This window comes from Agelaius tricolor, unplaced genomic scaffold (assembly GCF_023055355.1).
Source record: "Agelaius tricolor isolate 1412-34295 unplaced genomic scaffold, bAgeTri1.0.p SCAF_11, whole genome shotgun sequence".
Taxonomy (NCBI): Eukaryota; Metazoa; Chordata; class Aves; order Passeriformes; family Icteridae; genus Agelaius; species Agelaius tricolor.
The window spans coordinates 15,132,008-15,150,379 of record NW_027269271.1 but is presented as its reverse complement, the minus strand read 5'-3'; the positions used below and the strand labels follow the sequence as shown (position 1 = coordinate 15,150,379).

The window sequence follows — 18,372 nt, the reverse complement described above, 5'->3', positions numbered from 1 at the left end:
TACAAGATGAAGTACGGCAACTGCTCAGAACTCTGTCCTGAGAGCTTTCCTAGAAGCAACTTACTCAAAGGAGAAAGTTGGCCACCTAGGCACCAAGTGGAGCACCCACCTTCACACCAGATTTTGACTAGCAGAATACTATGCATTCATGTTAATTCTGATTAGCCATGTGGGTTGGACGCTAATTTTTGTTATAAAACCCCTGGAGACTGCGTTATAAACACACAGCAGATCAGAGTGGTGGAAGGGTAGAAGTGGCTGAATAGAAGGTTCTTTTTCATTCATGGTTTAATTACAATTCCTGGTTACCTCTCCTCTCACTGGGAGCTCAGTGGTAAACATTGAAGGCCTTCTGCAACACATGAAAACCCAATCCTTGACTTTCCTTGCACACTGCTGTCACAGGACTGTTCCACAATTAAAGAGTATTCACACAAGTAAGGGATGATGAGTGTACAGAAGCATTGGAGCATCAGCTCCAAAGCTGGCTCCTGCCCTGGCAGGATCTGCTGACATTTCATCCCCCTGCACCTCCTCTCTGCACTGGCTGCTCTTCTCAGGAATTGCAGCCTTGGAATTCGTCAGCCAAACTTGGCCAGACAAATATGGATAAAGTAGTTCTTACAGCAGGCAAAAACTATCAGAGAAATATTTTGAACAAATGCGTTTCAAAATTTTCAGCCTTTCTGCCATAAAACCTGAAACACCTCAGGATAGTTTTAAATGCTGTTTAAGGTTGCATCATACATTTTTACACCATAAATTATTAAGTGACTTAATGGACAATGCATTAGAAGGGAAACAGGCAAATTACAGAATAATTTAACTGTTGCAAAGAAACAGAGCAACTTGCAGGACGTAAAACACTCTATTTCGACACAGAATGCCTGAAGCTAAAGCAATTAAGGCTGCAAAATATTGCCGGCTGACATGATGTGTATGTAAATTTGTCATTCATTGGCAAGGGTTTGTAACAATCACAGTAATGTGCACAATAAAACAACCATGTGGTATAAAATGCTTTCTGCTAAGAGTACTTGGAAAATTGTGCTTATGTATCATTTAAGCATATCGCTATTATACAGACAGTAGTAGTTTATTACAAAAGATCCCACTTCAATACTGGTAGCTCAAAGATAGCCCTTTGAAATATTATTTACCATTGTTTGTGTGCAGGATCATGAAGGAAATAATTTTTAAGTTCCTTTTAAGACCTACTGCTGCTACTGCAAGATTTTCACCAGAGATTAAAATTCTAGTGAATCAGCTCCTCCACGCCAGTTTAAAAAAGCTCACAAACTCCCTGTACTTTGCCAGGAGAGGTGGCAAAGAAAAAGATGCCTCAAAAATGCCAATACTTATATGGCTGAGTGCATTATTTTGTGTAAAAGTGAGAGCAGTAAAAGAGGCAATGAGACCTTTTGAGCCCCCATCAAAAGCAGTAGATTTAACTATCGCTCTTTCTGATCTCTACACCTGTACAAGCTGCCAGCTCAAGGGCAAGGGAAGGCCCACAGTGCCGAGGGCAGACCCAACTCTTTGGGTGCCCCTGCTCCTCCCCAGAGGTGATGGAAGGCAGGAGTCATTTGTTCACTGAGATCTTTGTAACAATGCAGGTAACAGCTTACAGCTTCTGCTATGACCTCATCAAGAAAATAAAATGCAGTTCTGAAGAACCTGGGGCTAATCCCAAACCCATTATTACATAATGGAGGGGGGAAAAAAACCAGAGAGGACACTGTAGGAGTCTCAGATCCCCTTAGACTCTTTTCCTATGTCCCAGAAGTGCTGCTGCTGCTTTCCACCTCTCTCCACCGCTGGTGCCAGGAGGGCACTGTGGGCTGCCTCGGGCATGCTTGCACACTCCATCCCTCTTTACGGGCAGATAGGTAGTTTGGGTAACCAGTAGATTAAAAATACAAGAGCCAGACCCCAATGTAAACAAATATGACACCCCACGTGAGAAGCCCTGGGTTTCTCTATGGGCCTGATGGGTCCATGGAGGTGGCAGGGCTCCCCATTTCAGCTCATTTTGCCCTGATGCACATCCTGCCAGCACAGCCCCACCCTGCAAGCCTGGCTTGATCCTCCCAGCTAGACCAGGGCTCCTCAACAACAGGAGACTGCTGAGAGCAAACCCTTCTCCAGCCAAACCTCCCCATGCATCTCTGCAATCTTGTCCCAAATTACATCCTTCCTCCCAACACTTAGATACCTTCATCCTGTTTTAGCTCACTCTGCTCAAAAAAATCTCTTCAAAATCAGGGAGGAAAAAAATAGTTTTCCTGTTAAATCTCTTGTTCTCTGCTGGCTTATCTCAGTATCTTATGGGTGAGATCACTGACCAGAAGTGGACATTGGCATGGAAAGAGCATAAGTGAGGTCTCATTAGAAACACTAAGGGTTCTCTGGGGCACAGGCAGCCTGGTTCCCAGTGACACCTTGACCTCCACTTTCATCCCCCAGCCTAGGCAAAGGAATTTTTCCAAATTGCCACATGCTGCCTCAAGAACTTCAGCAGCTTTTGTTTTTCCCAGCAATTTTGCTGATGAGGAGAATTTATGCCCCCACTCTTTAGATACAATTTATGAGAAGCTTTTTCTTTGGAATACAACAAACTTGTGTTTTAAATTTCTGCTCTAAGCCACATTTCAGAAAACCATCCAAAAGACTACAACAGGCCTTCAATGGAGTGAAACATGGGATTTTCCCAAGACAAGAATTTAACACCACATCTATTTCTTTGAACATCCCATTTGTGATGTATAGAAAAGGAGCAGATACCACCGAGGGTAGTGCCTTTTGACAGGCAAGAGTGAGGTGAGCATCCCCCTGGGATGCCCCTTTCCCTGCACTGCATCCTGACAAATACACCCTGATGAGGACAGTGACAAAACAGTGACATTGTGGAAGGAATTTGGGGCAACTGAATTCCACCATGGAGGCTATAAGCAGAGACTGAAGCCAGCATCTCCTGCCTTCCCACCAGAACACCAAGATCAGCCAATAAAAACCCTGCAGTGCAGCAGCTCAGGGCTAGTCTCTTCCTCTGGGCAGCTGTCACTAGAAAGTCAGAATTTTCAAATGCCGTGCCAGGGCAACTCCTGGCAAATGATGATGCTGTAGCAGTTCCTTGGTATATTATCTATTTCTCACCCAACATCCTCACCCATTCTTTTCAAGTCCCTGTCTTGTACTTTGATCCCAAAGGGCAGGAGAAAGGCTGAGGGAAGAGGGTGAATTTTAAACCACCTCTCCATATAAATAGAATAGGTTATGCATTCCTTTCTGAAGTATGGTATTAATCCCAATTGTGCCATAAAATATATATTACTCACTTGAGCCTTGTTCTCTGGTGAGTTATGAGCTATTATGTCACTCATGGGATAAATATTATGTCTCTTAAGAGACTATCACCTTTTCTCTACTTCATAATATAAAACTTCATTGAAACCTGCCGTGCCTGATATAAGCAACTTCTCATCATGCACATTAAACCTTTTTTCTTTTACAGCTTCATTCATTTAGCTGATATTCACATCAGGATGAGTTCTTTCAGATGCAGCATAAGCATAAATTAGTATGTAAGAGAAGTAGTCGTTTAGCAGAATTTTTTCTTTAATAAATCTGGTGATATTTATATTTCATCACAGAGCAGAAAGATTTTTTTACACATTTAAAGATTTATTCCTGTAGTAAGTATCCAATTAATAGGGCTTTAGCATGCAGACAGGATTTGTATTTATGCTGAAGAAAATATGTTCTCATTATACTTTTATTCTCATGTTAGATTTATTGTGGGTTCCACTATAATTTATTTTACTAGCTCCGTTTTCTAATTCTTTATATTTACATGTCTTTTCCAACAAAAAATAATAATACATAAATAATACCTGACAACACTTTGCAGATTTTCTCTATTTGTATGCTTCAATTCTCCAAGCATCTTGGAATGGAAATGCTGTGAACTACAAAGGAAATCTCTATGTGATCTCTATTACATGAAAAATTATCATTTTTATATCCTCTTCACTCTGCCAAGTTCTTTCCAAGTTTCTGTTTGCAATGCATGAAATTAGGCAAGCAATGGTAGCAAACCCAAGTAGGAATACTCACTACATACACTTATATTTTCAAAGTGTTGCTGCAATTAGCAGTGTCAGAGGACAGCCTGCTGCATTGCAGCACAGAGCTCTTTCCTATTTACTGTCACATATATTTTCCATAGGCTTTCTGGCTTGCTGCTATGGGATTTATGATAACACAATCCTAGCCCTGCTATCCTGCAAACCACTGCTAAGAACAATGTTCAGTCAGTAACACTTGGCCTAGTCCCCAACCCAGCCTTTCCACTGGTGTGCAGTGGGATGGGAGCTTGAAACTAAAGTGGCACCAGCCTCACAGTCACCTACCAATATTTCAGGCATGAGAAGGTCTTATGCTGAGCAAGTTTCCACCCATGCTGCATCTCCTAGTGGAAAGATCCCTATAGGGTGCTGTGCAGCTGCTTTCCTGAGCGTGTGCTGAGTAAGACAGCTTTCCTGTGCAGCCCATCCAGAGCTTTAGGCCCAGCACTAACCCCAGCAGGTCAGACTGACAGCAGTGTACAGCTGGAGAGGCCAGCTGAGTTACACTGCAGACATAACACTGAATGTAAGAGCCAAATCTGGCCAAGTGCTCTTGCAGTAGATGTTGCTTTCATTTTGCAGTGTACCCTCTGCTGGGGGAAAAAAATGACTTTGTGTTAGATATCACATCTAATTATTCCTGTTGGGCTGGCCCAGAGAAATGTCAACAGTGCATTGTAAGTGCTAATTGGGGTGTCCATGCTCTGCAGTAGATTTGGGATACAACACCCAAGACTGGGGAGGTTAAGCATGCTTTAGAGCTTTACTGTACTGTAATGAGCTTAGTCTCCATGGAAGAGGCACAGCTTTGCTGCACTCACTTCGTGCTGCACTGCCCAAGCCATGCACCAATGTGCTGCTTAAGGCACACTGCCCATGGGCACCACCAGTGGCCAGGAAAGGTGAGCAGGATTCCCAAGGCATGCTGCCAAATGCTTGGCTAAACAGACTGGGGTGGAGACAGAAGGAAAGAAAGAGGGAAAGGAGAAAGGGAGGAAAGTAAAGGGGGGAAAAAGACTGCAGAAGAGTGAAATAAATAAAAAGTTGCCAGTGTGCTTACCTTGCCTCCCACTGTTTAGGCAGAAACGTTCACTAGCCTTTAGACTCTCAGGATATAATATGGATTGAGGTGTCTCTGCCTATACTGGGGCTCCATTAGAGACACATGCTTTGCTGCTTTTTCCACAGACCCCACGCCACTTCTGAAGAAATATTAATCCAACCTTATTTCAGAATTTCTAGTCCAGAAAAAGTACATTATTTTGGTATAGAGGTAGTGATGGTACTTGAACCCACAGAATCCAGCCAAATTACCAGTGGCAAATCCCCAAAACAAGCCTTTTTGACAGCCTTCATTTTCCATATTGCTTTTTCCTGCTTTAGAGCAGCAGTTGGAGGGAAGCTGCCTGTTCCTTTTACAGTGCTGGGGTAGCAGTGTCTGCAGTGACATCCCCCCCTTCTGTGTTCTCAGGCACTGTTTCATCATTTTTACCAGGCAGTCCTTAAAACTTTCAGGAATTTTTCTTGTTAGATCTTCACATAATGAAACAAAAGTATTTAAAGCTACAACATTCCTGCTAGTCTATTGGGCTATAAACCTGACAGGGATCTACTCCAAGCCCTTTTGTGTCATGAGGGGACCATTTGTGCCCCTCAGTGAATTTTTGCTGCTGTTTCATCAAGTCCTGCTTTAAACAAACCCTACAACAGAGTGTAATTCAACAGAAACAAGCTTCAAGCCTGAAACACTACTTGTTCAGATGTTGAGGCAAGAATATGAGAAGGAAATCTGAAAGACTATTGTAAGGACAAAGATGACACCTCAGCTGTATTTTGTGTTTCACACAATTCTGCCAGCATTATTAGCCCGTAAGCTAATGCAGAAGAGGGTAGGCAATTATTCCCAAGCTTGCTTCATTTCTCCTGTTCTTCCTGACCTCAGATTAAAATGCAACAGTGCCAGACTCCATAGACAATATAGGGCAAAAACTCACAAACACACCGTCAGCAAAGGGTTGTGCTGAATCTGGGGAGGGAATTGCAGGAGAGGTGCTGTCTGAGAAACTCTTTGAGCCATGGGCTGCATCCTTCCAGAGGGGAAGGCATACAAGAAGCTGCACCTCCACCATGTGTATTCAAACAGTGAGATGAAGCTGCTCTCTGAGACAACCCACTAAGCACAGGATTTGCCAAACTGTTCTCAGTGGTAGCATCCTGAGGTTGGTCACCTGGGAAATTCTCTTTTTAAGGACAGTATCCTGAGAGAGCAGCTCCAGTTCCTTTTTCTCACTCCATATTCATCAAGAGCGGAGCAGCTGAACAATTGAACCAAATTCTGTTTGTAAAGGTGTCTTACCCTAATCACGTGTGAAACAAGTCATTAGATGTTGGCTAAGCTGCCCACCCACCCCAGATGCCCAGATGTACCCGCACACTGCTGTGCAAATTCAGAGGCAGATGTTGTCCTGCATGTTTTTAGAATGATACCACCCATGAGGACACCTGTGTTTGGTATGGAAAAAGTGAGAGATATTTGCACATGCATGTCAAGCTGGAGAAAAGGCCACTTGAATTTACACGGGAGTGTAACAGTGTACAAATCTCTGCGTGCCTGCTGCAAGGTTTAGGAGAGAGATACATGCCAAACAGCTGGAAACCTACCCAGAAACCATGCGTGCACAGCCTCAATCTAGGTATCTCATATTTTACACAGATGATGTATACACTGCGCTGCCATAGAGAAACACCCACTTCATGTATACTGCAGAAACGGAGGATGAAAAAGAAAATATTACTCTCATTCTGCACATCTTCTTTACTGTCTAGATCCACTAGTTGTATTTTTGTTTGCTTTCTGAAATAGCTGAATATTGGGAGGGAGTTTGTGACAATAAGCTAAATAAATATTTAATGTATCAGCACCTGTCATACAGTTTTTGTGCACCACCACTATTGATTTCCTGGTAGCTCTCCTTCCCTACCCAACTTCATTAAAGAATAAAAGTAAAGTAATAAGTCATTTCACACTCTGTCTGACCATTATACAATAATAGCAAGATTTCATGCAAGGGTACAACATTATGCCCATCTGCAATCACAGTCTCTTTGCAAAAATCTCAATTCACACTTCACATGCAGCTAACCTTGTTACCATTCCCTTCCTAAACCCATCAGTCTTGCAGCTGCACGTCTTCACAGCCCAACATCTTAAAATTCATCACTTTGACACCCTTGCATCCCTACAGGTCAAACTAAAGACACCAACCAAGAATAATTAAGGGGTACCCCAGATGTTTAGTGTACTTCTAGCCAACCTTTCCCAGAACTAGGGACAGTTCTCTGTTCATATACTAAAGATCCATGGAAGGTGCTTGTTTTAAGGGAGCAAGACCTCCAACAAATTTCAGAGGTCTCTCCCCCTCTTTTCTTTTTTTCTTTCTTTTTTTTTTTACAAGTATAGCTCTTTGTAGTTAGAATTTGAACAAGAAGTGTGATAATGAGTAGGTTCAGGGAAGGAAAGGTGTTATCTCATTAAGGTAATTACTAAGACATCCCCACCATTACCTCGGTTTGAAAATGTGGCAATTAAAGCGCCCTACATGGGCTCTCAGAGATGAGGGAACAAGACAGTCGCGGACAACTTCAGTGTGCCGGTGCTGGAAGGGAGGGGAGCCGATCCCGAGGCCCAGGGCCCGGTGCAGCGGCGGGGGCGACCTGCGGCCGTGCCCCCGGCCGAGCGGGCTCCCGCCGGGGAGGGCGCGGCGGTGGCGGGGGAGCCGCGGGGGAGCCTTGGGGGTCCCGTCGGGCCCCGCATCCATCGCCGCCAGCGCAAAGTGCCTCACTTGGGTTCCTTTGAAATCCGCAAATTTTAAGGACCGGCGTTTGTGCGCTTCCATTAATAGAAGCGACTTGTGTGAAAAATAGGGCATATGAATATGGAAAGGCAGTTTTAATGCGATGGGCGCTTAGCTGGACCTGCTCTCCGGCTGGAAACACGCAGAGACAGGCACGGGCTCCGGCTGCCCCACGGCCCCTGAACGGCTGGAGCAGCCCAAGGGAGGAGGAAAGAATTTCGGGGCTTTTTCGTGTACCGGGGGCACGGGGGATCTCGCGCCTGCGGGGGTCACACACCCGCCCTCCGCCGCTCCCGGTGGGTCTCCGTCCCCATCAGCTGTGCCCCTCCAGGGATCGAGGGGGTCATTTCGATGCTATCGCCAAAATAGAGCAGGCTGTTTCTCCCACGGGACGAGGGCACAGGGCCCCCTCAGTGGCCCAGGTTCCTGTACGCCCGTTTTCTTGCAAGCGGAGCTCCCCTCTAAACCGGCTGCTGGGTAAGAAACCCGGCGGAATCACCGGCGGGAAACGTGGGCTTGGCAGCAAGACAGAATAGAGGGGGAAAGCGTCTAAATTTCAACTTGAAACGGTTATTCATCGCCCATGCTCACCACCTCTGGCCTGGGAATATTTCTTACATTATGAAGGCTTTTGCTCTTTCCACAGGTGAGTTCAGCCTAGCTGCACTCACTCTATGTCCTGGGTTTCCGAGGTTTTCGAGTGGGCTGCAATAAGGACTTAGTGTGACTTACATCATCAGTAAACGCATTTGCACAGAAACGTGGCGTGAATTTGGAGGAAGATAAACTCTGGAAAGGCAAAAGATAACAAAAGTTAAAAACTCACCCTCACAAGAAACACTAAAACCCGCAGGAGTGATAGCCAAGCCCCGGAACGCCAATACAGCGTTACATGCGGGCGGTGTGTTTAACGCAACCGGGGCAACCGGCACGGCAGGGAATTCCGCTCGGTGCTGCTGAATGGTTCCCAGCGGCTGAGCCGGACTCGCTTGCCCAGCTGGGAAAGAAGATTAAGCTCGGAGCACCCAGCTGCCACAGCGGCGCCAGGGCTGGCACCCTTGGAGTGGTACAGGCAATGCCCATCCCGTACCCCAGCCCAGCGGAGTCGCCCTTCTCCTTTTTTGCTCTAACGATGGCCAGGCTAATCCCCCGAGAGGGTGAAGTAATTAAAGGTGATCTTGCTGCTGCGTCTCTCAAGAGAGCCCATCAGCCAAGGGCAGCGGTGCAGCCTGCCCGCGGCTCTGCTGCCGGAGCTCAACGAGCCACCGGAACCTGTCTGAGCGCAGCAGGGGTTCCTCGAAGGAGCCTCCTGTGCCGTGCCCACTCGCAAAACACACAGCACTGCCCAGAAGAAACAAACTAAAGGGGAACCGAGCACAGGGTGTCCAAAGGGTCTCCTGGCTCTCACGGCGGACATGCCGGTGTCAATCCGGAGCGAAACGACACGGGAGAAAGGCAGCGGCCCTGTCCCATTTTTAAACCCGTCTGCCGGTGCGCGGGCAAAGCCCAAACCCGGCACAAAGCCTTCGGGAGGCAGCCCGCGCTCGGGGCCGAAGGGCCAGGTCCGGGCTGGGACAGCGACTCTCTCCCAGGTGCTGGGTGGCGGGGAGGCGAGACGGGCAGTGCTGCGGCAGCAGGAGGCTGTGCCAACTCCTTCATCTTCACCATCGCCCGCCGGCAACCGCCGGGGAAGGAGGCTGGAGGGGAGACTCCCGTGCCGCCCGCCCGCCATCCCAAGGCCGGGCAGCCCGCGCCTCCTGGAGCTGTCCGTGGTGCTGAGGGCGGGCGGGGCCGCAGCCGCCCGGCGCAGCATAGGTGGCCCCGGGGCTGGAATCGCCCCGCTCCCAGTGTCCGGCACGGGGAGAGCACTCACTGCCGGCCACCCCGCGGGCTGCCGCGGTCCCTCGCGTACAGACAGCCCTGCTACAGCCTCACGGACTGTTTCCATGCTCAGCTCCCCAACAGCCAGGTCTTTTCCAGAGGGTGTCGGTATTTACTGATGTTTGAGGCTGAGACAGCCCGTCCCGTTCGTCTGGAAACAGATGAGCTTGGTTGTTTGTTCACAACCACTTCCAGGGCCGAGAGCAGGTCCTGGCCTAGGCAAGGGCAAAGGCTGGAGAGGGACCGAGACCGCGGTAATTCAGCAGCTCCGCACCAAGTCTGGGGCGGTCGCGGCGAAAGCAGCTGTCCGGGAACGGAAAGGGGAGAAATACGATCGCCGCGGCCGGGAAAGCGGCGCAGTCAACGGCGCCGAGTGCCCGGCCCCGGCCCGTGCCGCGCACCGCGCTGGCCCGGGCGGCGGGAGGCAGCCCCGCATCCCGGCCGGGCGCCCGGCTCTTTGTCCTGCTGCAGCGCGCTGTAATGCGGGCCCGCGTGCCGGGGCTTTTAAAGAGGCAACGGAACCTGTTCCTACAAGATTGCAGCCAGGCGACCCGGCCGAGCAATTTCAGGGCAGCCTGACCTTGGCTCGGCTCTATCCCGGCGCGAACGGGGAGCGGGACAAATGAAGAACTTATGTTTGCAGCCCTACTTCCCATACGGGGAAAAGAGGAGTGAAAGAGAGCTATTCTTGCCCCAAACCTCCTCCCGCTTATACGCACTTTTCAATTGGATCTGGAAATACGTTTCAGGGGAGGTAGCGGTTCCTCGCCCACCTCCTCCGGCGCCCCTGGTTTGGACACCGTCCTGCACGACACCGGCAGCCCCCAGCCCCGCCTCACTCCTCTCGCTCCTGTCTGCTGTCGTTCCCAAAGCAGCAGATACTCCCTGCCCCGGTGGGCACCCCGCGGCAGGCCGTGCTCGTGAGGGGGCACTCATCTATTTTGCATGAACTTTCCTTCCTTGTTGTCATTACTTTTCAGCGAGTTTATGCAGTCAAAACCGAGCCATCGAGAACAACGAGCTGAGACTAGCTTTTCCAGCTGGATTTCCTCCTTTAGGAGAGATTTGTTGCTTAGACGAAGGAAAAGGCCCTAACGAGCCCATACTTCCTACCTCCTTCCCCAGCCCGCACAGGATGGGTTTCCCGGGAAAAGCCCGGCGGCGATGCGGGGCGGCCGGACCGCTCAGGCCACTCAGGGTCCCGCTTTCGGTCCGTTACGGTGGGGGGGATCTGGGGGCCACGGCGAAGGCGCGGGGGAACACTCAGCAGCCACCGCAACACGGGCAAAAACCGAAGTGGGCGTTCCCGACCCGCTCCCCTTTTGTCAGATCAAGGCAAAGGTCAATATGGTTTTAACGCGAATTTATTAGCACAGAAATCAGCAAGCCGCTCGCTAATTAGCAAAGCCCAAATAAACGTGCCCGAGGGCTTCTCTTTTCCTTTTTTCGGGATTTTTTCCCCTTCGATCTTAAAAGAAAGGGGACCCACGAGCAAAAATAGACAGAGGAAGAAAAAAAAAAAAAAAAAAAAAAAAAAAAAAAAAAAAAACAACGAAGCGCCAAACCCTCAGAGGAGAGGATAATATGGGACTTTATGAATGTTTTATAGGTAATTGCTGTATAACTTTCTAATTTCGCAGGGGGGTGTTCACCTCCAACGGCTGGGGACAGAGCCGTCCCCGGAGTCCAGAGGAGGGTCACAGCCCCCAGTCCCGACCCGCAGCCCCTCTGCCCCCGCGGGACGGCTGGGCGGCCCACGCCGGCACGGGGAAGGGAGGCGCTCGGCAGGGAAGCTGCCAGGGGAAGGGATGGGGAGGGGGGAACGGGCACACATAGTAGTAAAGTTCAAAGGCCAGCGGGGCTCGGGAGCTCCGTGTCCGCCGGGACCCCGCCGCCCTCCCTGCCTGTTTCCCCTCGTTACTCACCCCGACCGCCGGCGCTCGCTGCCTGTCCCAGCTCCGTGCGGAGACAGCTGCCGGGCCGGGGCCGTGTCCCCAGGCTCTGCACGGCCCCATCGCACCCGCCCCCAAGGGGCTAGAGCCACTACCCGTTACCGCCCTGCCCAGGTGCTTAAAATAACAGCAAGGGGCTCCGCACCTGCGGGGGATTTAATTTTCCTTTAAAATACAGATCGGGAAAAACAGCGCCTGTTAAGAAACAATGAGCCTAAAATTCAAAATATATTCAATATAATATTCAAAATAAAAAAGTGGCATCTGCATATTCTACTCCGAATTTCTTTAGTTCTCGTCACGGGGAAATTAGCTTCCTTGAATTTTCGCGTTTGTTAAAAAAAGATAAAGTTTATTTTTTTTCCTTTTTTTTCCCCTGTGATTTTTCAATCACAAAAAAAAATATCTATATTTTGTCATCTAAGCATTTATTTTACTGAATCCAAAAAGACATGAAAAGGGATAGGGAAGAACCACGTTTGTTCGTTTTAAACTAACGTATAGAAGTGATTTTTTTTCTCCTTTTTTGGACGACATATAATAAATATGATATAGCACTCAGCACTCGGTCTGTACAATTCTGTTCGCATTAGGGAGCATGCCACTTTTCAATAAGAAAAAAAAAAAAAGGTAATGAGAAAAATCAGTGCAAAGTTCTCCGTTCCCCCGGTCTTCTCCGCCGGTCGGGGGTCGAGGCGCTCTCATTCCCTCTGTCCTCCGCAGCCGTTAGTCTCTCCGGCGGGCTCGGGCTCGGCTTGGGCTCCCTCTCCCTCTCCTCCACCCCCTCCGTAACTCTCTCTCCGAGCTCCAAGTCCTGCCTCGCAGGAGCCGAGGTCGGCGGGTCGCCCCGCGGCTCTGCCCGCCTTCCCCCGCGTGTGGTCGTTTCACTTACGGGCTCGGCTCTGGGTTCACGTTTCAAGAGTCCCTGCTCTGACTGATCGCCTCCCTCGGTGGCCGGTGACTGCCTGCAGAAGCTCCTGCCCCTCGGCTTCCCCTCGCTTCCTCCTCTGCGGTGCTGGGGCTTGTTTGGGGACGGGGAGGGGAAGGGCTCGTTGCGGGGACCGCGGTGCCGTTTCACCGGGGGTGCGGGGTGCCGGGCATGGGGTTGGCCAGGGGGTTGAGGGCCGGCTGCCCGCCGGGCCCCAGCCCGTGGATCAGCACCCGCGGCACCAGCGGCCGCTGGAGCTGGGGGTGCGGCGCGGGGGGAGTCCGGTACATGCTGCTGTACATGGCTGCGGCCGCCGCAGCTGCCGTCGTGCTGTCCATGCTGCCCAGCAGGCTGGGGTGATAGAAATAGGGCGAGGGGAACATCCGCTGCAGCGCTGAGTAGTTCCCGGCCTCGGCCAGCAGCTCCAGGCCCACCGCCGTCTGTCGCTTCCACTTCGTCCTGCCGGGGGGAGCAAGAGGCTGCAGGGCGGGCGCCGCGGCGGGGCAGCCGGGCCGCTTCCGCGGGGCTCCGCGGGCGGCGAGCCCGTCCCCTGCGCGCCTCCGACGGAGCGCACTGTCCCCGTGGGCCCGCGCACGGTGCCATCTTCCCGGCTCTGCCCGCTTTCCCCTCCGAGCCCCGCACCCCCCGACACATGCATACGGCGACTCCGGCCAAATTAATAACCGCGGTACACGGTTAGATCGCAACGCGCTGACACTAATGGTTTGCGACAGAATTAGGGTGGCTGCAACCGTATGTAATGAGACAGAAAATTACGGCAGCGTTGACAGGAGCCGGACCCCCCAGCCCATCGCCGGGGAGGGCGCGGGGCAGCAGCCGGAAGCTCCCCGCACCACCCCGGGCTCCCGCGGGCAGAAACCCAGAGGCGTAAACCCGCCCCGGCTCCCCGGGGCCGCCGCCCTGACGGGGCCGCCTTACCTCCGGTTCTGGTACCAGGTTTTGACCTGCGTGTCGGTGAGGTTGAGGGCGGCGGCCAAGTCCATGCGGTCCTGCACGCTCAGGTACTTCTGCCGCTCGAAGCTGCGCTCCAGCTGGTTGAGTTGATGGTCGGAGAAGGCTGTTCGTGCCTTCCGAGGCTTCTTGGCCCGCACTGGCGGGCTGTCCCGGCTGCTGCTGATCTCCCGGTCGCCCTCCTCCTTTGTCCCTGTGAGTGAGCCCAAGAGCGGTGAGGACCGACGGGACACCGGTTCGGCCCCCGCCCCGCCCCGGTTACCGGGCCCCGCCGCCCCCTCCCCGGGGACTTGTCCGGGACACGGGGGGAACGGTCAATTATGGCGGGGGGTGGTGGTGGCGAGCCCGTCCGGGGAACAGCGGGATTCCCGCTCTCCGTTTCCCAACTACAGGGCTTTCGTTATTTTCTGCCCTCTCCCCCCGGCCCGAAACGCCGGGAAATCGATCTGTCAATCCGGCTCCACTCGGGCCCCAGTTTGTGGCGCTCCTTGATCTTCCCCGCAGGAAGAACAATAATCTCCCTAATTGACCCACTGGGGAGGTTGGTGCACACAAAAATGGCCAGACCAGACTGTACATCTGGTTTGGGCACTCGTATGCTAATGCTAAAAGAGCAAAATGAGCTGCACTGGCGGGCACCGCGCCGCTCTGAGCCTGGCGAAAATAGCTCAATTGAGCAAAATTAGGAAAATTTGTCCTGTTGCCTCTCGGCTGCACCGGGCTGCCGGCGGGAAGGACAGCTCCGCCGACACCGCAGGGAAAATATACCCTCTCCCTGCTTGCCTTTCCTCACTCTTTTCCTCCTTTCCCCTTCCCACACACACATAGCTATTTTCACTTCCGAACCCCGCACGGCGGGGGCTTCCCCATCAGCACAAAATCCCTAATTGAAAAAAAAAAAAAAAAACCCAAAATAATTAAGATGGAGAAATAAACCTTCTACCCCGGCGCAGGGAAAACTCGAGGGTTTTGCCAAACGCACAAAGCCCTCACATCTCACTACGCCAAGCGCGGGCCGAGTTGTTGTTGTTATTATTATTATTTTATTTTTAATTAAAAGTTGGGTGGGTTTGTTTGGGTTTGGTTTGTCCTTTTTTTTTTCGCTTATTTGCTATTAACTAGGGAAGTAGAATTTTTCATCTTAATTTTAGAGAGAATAAGCATAAATAAAAAGGCTGAATGCACTAACTGCAGCTGAGCCGCCGGTTCTTAGAAAGCCAGAGAATCATTTATGTGCATTTGCATTAAAAATAAATACAGTCTGATTTCCCATGTGATCCCACTGCTCGGGCTATTTCTTTAAAAACGGGGAAGCCAAATTAAAAAAAAAAAAAAATTAAAAGAGGAAAGACCAACAGATATTAAAATTAGAAAAAAAAAAGAAAGAAAGAAAAAGAAATAGAAAAATTTTTTAAAAGCGATTTGATTTAATTTCATTTCCTACCGACCTTTACCCCGCGGTGGCGAGGATCACTGAGCGGCCCCGGCAGAGCGAGCGCTCCTGCCGCAGATTTTCTCCCCGATTTTCGTTCCACCAGTGCGGCCGAGCACCGCGGCGCCGGTTGTACCGGCGGCCGAGCCGGTGCAGAGCCGGGCCGCGCCGTACTCACCGTGGCATTTGATGTCCCCCTGCGTGTCGTCGCGCTTGTCGAGCTTGGCTTTACCGTCCTCCTGCTCGAGTTTGGGCCTGAAGCTCTCCGGTGCCGCGCTGCCCTCCTGCTTGGGAGTATGGTGGGGAGAGGGGACGCTGGTACTGTAAGGTGCACACGCCGCTAGCGGTTTGCTGTCGCCCAAAATGTCCTTAATTAAAAAAGAAGAGGTGGAAGTCCTGGGGCCGGAGCTGGCCGAGCCCAGCTGTGGCGGCGGTGGCTGCGGGGGCGACGGCTGCAAACTCGGCGGCGGTGGCGGCGGCGGGTGTGGGCCGAGGTGGAGGTGGTGCGGCGGCGGCGGGAGGCTCTCCGCCACCCCCAGGTGCGGCTCGGGGTGCTCCATGCTCACCGAGATGGGCGATGAGGGCGCCGTCCCCACCGTGTCGATTTCCGAGCAGGGGGACGGCGTGGCCTGGCTCCTAAAATCCGCCGGCCGGCCGTCGCCGTGGGGGCGAAAATCTCCGTTCATGACTCCGGGGCTGCCGGTGCTGCCACCCGACAGGATCGTATCTATCCCGAAGCTGGACCCGCTCGGCCCCTCCATGGCGAAACGCTCAGCGCCGCGTCCGCATCCCCGTGGGCGGCCGCGGGGGTCTCTCACCGGGGGCGGAGGAGAAGGGATGGGGGGCGAAACCGGGTTACCCCAACCCGCGCACCGGCGCTGCGGTCGACACTAACTCGGGGCCCCCGCCGAGCCCCACATCGCCGCCGGGCCGGTTCGCCGCTAACCAACTTTGTTGCGGGAAGTTGCGGGCGCGGAGCGGGGCGGACACCGGCCACTGCGGCGCGCCCGCCCGTGCCCACCGAGCTCCTCTCGGCGGCGGCGACTCCCCCCGTGACGTCACAGCCGCCGCGTCCCCCCCGCCGTTTATTATAAACCCGGGCTTTTGCCGCCGCCGCCGCCCGCCCCCATTGGCGGAGGGCCGAGAGGGGGCTGACGCAGCGCGGGCCGCAGCCAATCGGCGGCGGCGGCGGGGACGGACGCGGGAGGAGGGGGCGCGCCCTTGCTCCCTCCCGGGCCCGTCCCCGTTCCCGTCCCCGTTCCCGTCCCCGCCGCCGCCGCCCCGTCGGGCCTCGATTCCCCGGTCGCCGGATCGGATCCCCCGGAGAGTATCATCCGGTGTTCCCGGGACTGTTCCCCGGCTAAATGTCAGAATAATGGGAAGTGCCAGTGACAAGACGTCGTATTAGTCCTGATGAAGCGGCATGTCAGGCTAATTAGAAGAGTAATTATAAAGGTGATAATGAATGATTTAGAGTTCTCCGAGTTTTATTTTAGTAGTAATTACAATTTCCAAGGTCCTATGAAGCGCAGCCCGACATCCCCCCTCCCGGCCTGCAGTAGCCCCTAGACCCGAGCAGCCCCGAAAACATCATCCACGACCGCAGACCTCGGGGCCACGGGGGAACGGGGCACAGCAGTGGGGGCGCCGGAAAGGATTAGGGCAGGTTGACTGCAAGAGGGATTTTTGGGGGGGCTGGTGTTTAGCGACGGCACTAAGTACTGCCCTGTGTGTGGGGCCACTGGCATCCCCGCTCCGCATACGACGGCTGTCCCGGTGATGGGTGTCCACTGTCAGCCTGGAGCAAGGTTCGGAGATGGAGGACACGAAGGGTCCCTTCCAGACCCGCTCATTGTCCTGCCTGCCCCGTACCCGCGAGTGCCCAGTCCGGCCCCGCACAGTGCTGCTGTGCGGCTGCGGCGGCAACGCAGGTGCGCCTCCACCAAGCTTCCCACCGCGTTTTGTTTCCTGGGTAAACAGTCCTGCTCAGAGCTACGGAAGGGTGCGGGGAGCGCAGGGGAAGCACAAAGAGCACGAGGGACCGTGTTCAGCCGGTAACTCGTTACGGGCGTTTGGATCCGACGTGAGACGCCGCAGCCCCGGGACAGCGGTACGGGACGAGAAGCTGCGCCCCGACACGAGAGATGCTGATGTGCAGAGTGCCGCGGCCCTCTGCGCCGCTTCCGACGGCTTGGGGCCTGCCTTCCCTCGTGAGGAGCAGGGCGAGGGGTTTGTGGTGTCCTCGCTGGTAAAAATCCAGATCTTTCCCTGGGATTCACCGGTCACCGGTGCCCTACCCGAAGATCACCGGTCCTCTCTGGGTACCGCGGCGGGAGCAGGTCCCGGCCTCAACGCCGCACTCCAGAGAAGGCTTTTCAACGTCAGGAAAGCCGGCCCAGGGGCAGCCTTTGCTACCGAACATCTCCCGCTGCATCCCAACGGGCCCGCATCGCCGTCCGCAGCCCCACGGGCAGCCGGGGGCAGCCGGTTGTACGGTTTGCCGCCGGGCTGTAGGCGCCGGTGCCGAGCCCGGAGGCCAGTGCGGGAGCGGAGGCGGAGGGCCCCAAAGAGCTGTAGGGCCGCCCGTGTCCGCTGGGCGGCGGTGGCGGCCGCCCCCGTGTCCCCGACGGGCGTCCCCGTCCTCGTCCCCGTCCGCGTGGCCGCCGCAGCCCCGGTGCGGGCAGGGCTGGCAGCACGGCGGGGTGAGCTCTTAGCAGCACGTCCCTAAAGACCGGGGCATCTGAAGGAACAAACAGAAAAAAGGGGAGAGAAGAAGAGGTGAAACTGAGGAGTGGACTGGAAGAACAGGAGAAAGGGAAAAATATTTCAATATTTGCAAGTGCACAGGCAGGTTTACTGCAGCAGGGAAGCAGCCCGCGGCGCTCATGTTTATCTTGCTGTCTTGGTTTGCAATGTACCAAAACTATGTCCTAATTATCCCTGGGGGAATGCGGGATCCGGGGTAATATGTTACACTAGCGTAATCCTTTAACTCACAATACACTTCCCCGTCCCGGAATCGGGATTTAGGGCTTAAAGTCATGTTCCTGAAGAGTGAACACCTTTCATTTCCGTCCTCTTATTTTTTAATCCTCGACTCCATTGTGCAGAAATATTTAGGGGAAAGCGGCGGCGAGTCCCGCCCCGGCCGGGGCAGCCGCTCTGCTCCCGGCCGGGCTCCGCTGAGCCCGGAGCTCCCGCAGCCTCAGCCTGGCCCGCTCCTCCG

At 53.1% G+C, this 18,372-nt stretch overlaps 1 protein-coding gene across 1 annotated transcript; it reads right to left on the bottom strand.

Annotated features, from left to right (window-relative positions):
- Nucleotides 1–12,225: 12,225 nt before the first annotated feature.
- On the bottom strand, nt 12,226–16,135 carry BARHL2 (BarH like homeobox 2). The gene is made up of 3 exons (XM_071435620.1): nt 15,325–16,135; nt 13,682–13,907; nt 12,226–13,201 (listed from the first exon to the last, which is right to left on the bottom strand). The coding sequence occupies exons 1-3, from the start codon at nt 15,905–15,907 to the stop codon at nt 12,889–12,891; spliced, it is 1,122 nt and encodes a 373-aa protein (XP_071291721.1). The 5' UTR covers nt 15,908–16,135; the 3' UTR covers nt 12,226–12,888.
- Nucleotides 16,136–18,372: the final 2,237 nt, after the last annotated feature.

What these genes read in the sequence shown, in the direction of transcription:
- BARHL2 (XM_071435620.1), bottom strand. Translation starts at nt 15,907, where the DNA reads ATGGAGGGGCCGAGCGGGTCCAGCTTCGGGATAGATACGATCCTGTCG. An exon ending in GGGGGACATCAAATGCCACG is followed by an intron (nt 13,908 to 15,324) that starts GTGAGTACGGCG and finishes GCTCACTCACAG; the next exon opens with GGACAAAGGAGGAGGGCGAC. An exon ending in ACCTGGTACCAGAACCGGAG is followed by an intron (nt 13,202 to 13,681) that starts GTAAGGCGGCCC and finishes TCCCCCCGGCAG; the next exon opens with GACGAAGTGGAAGCGACAGA.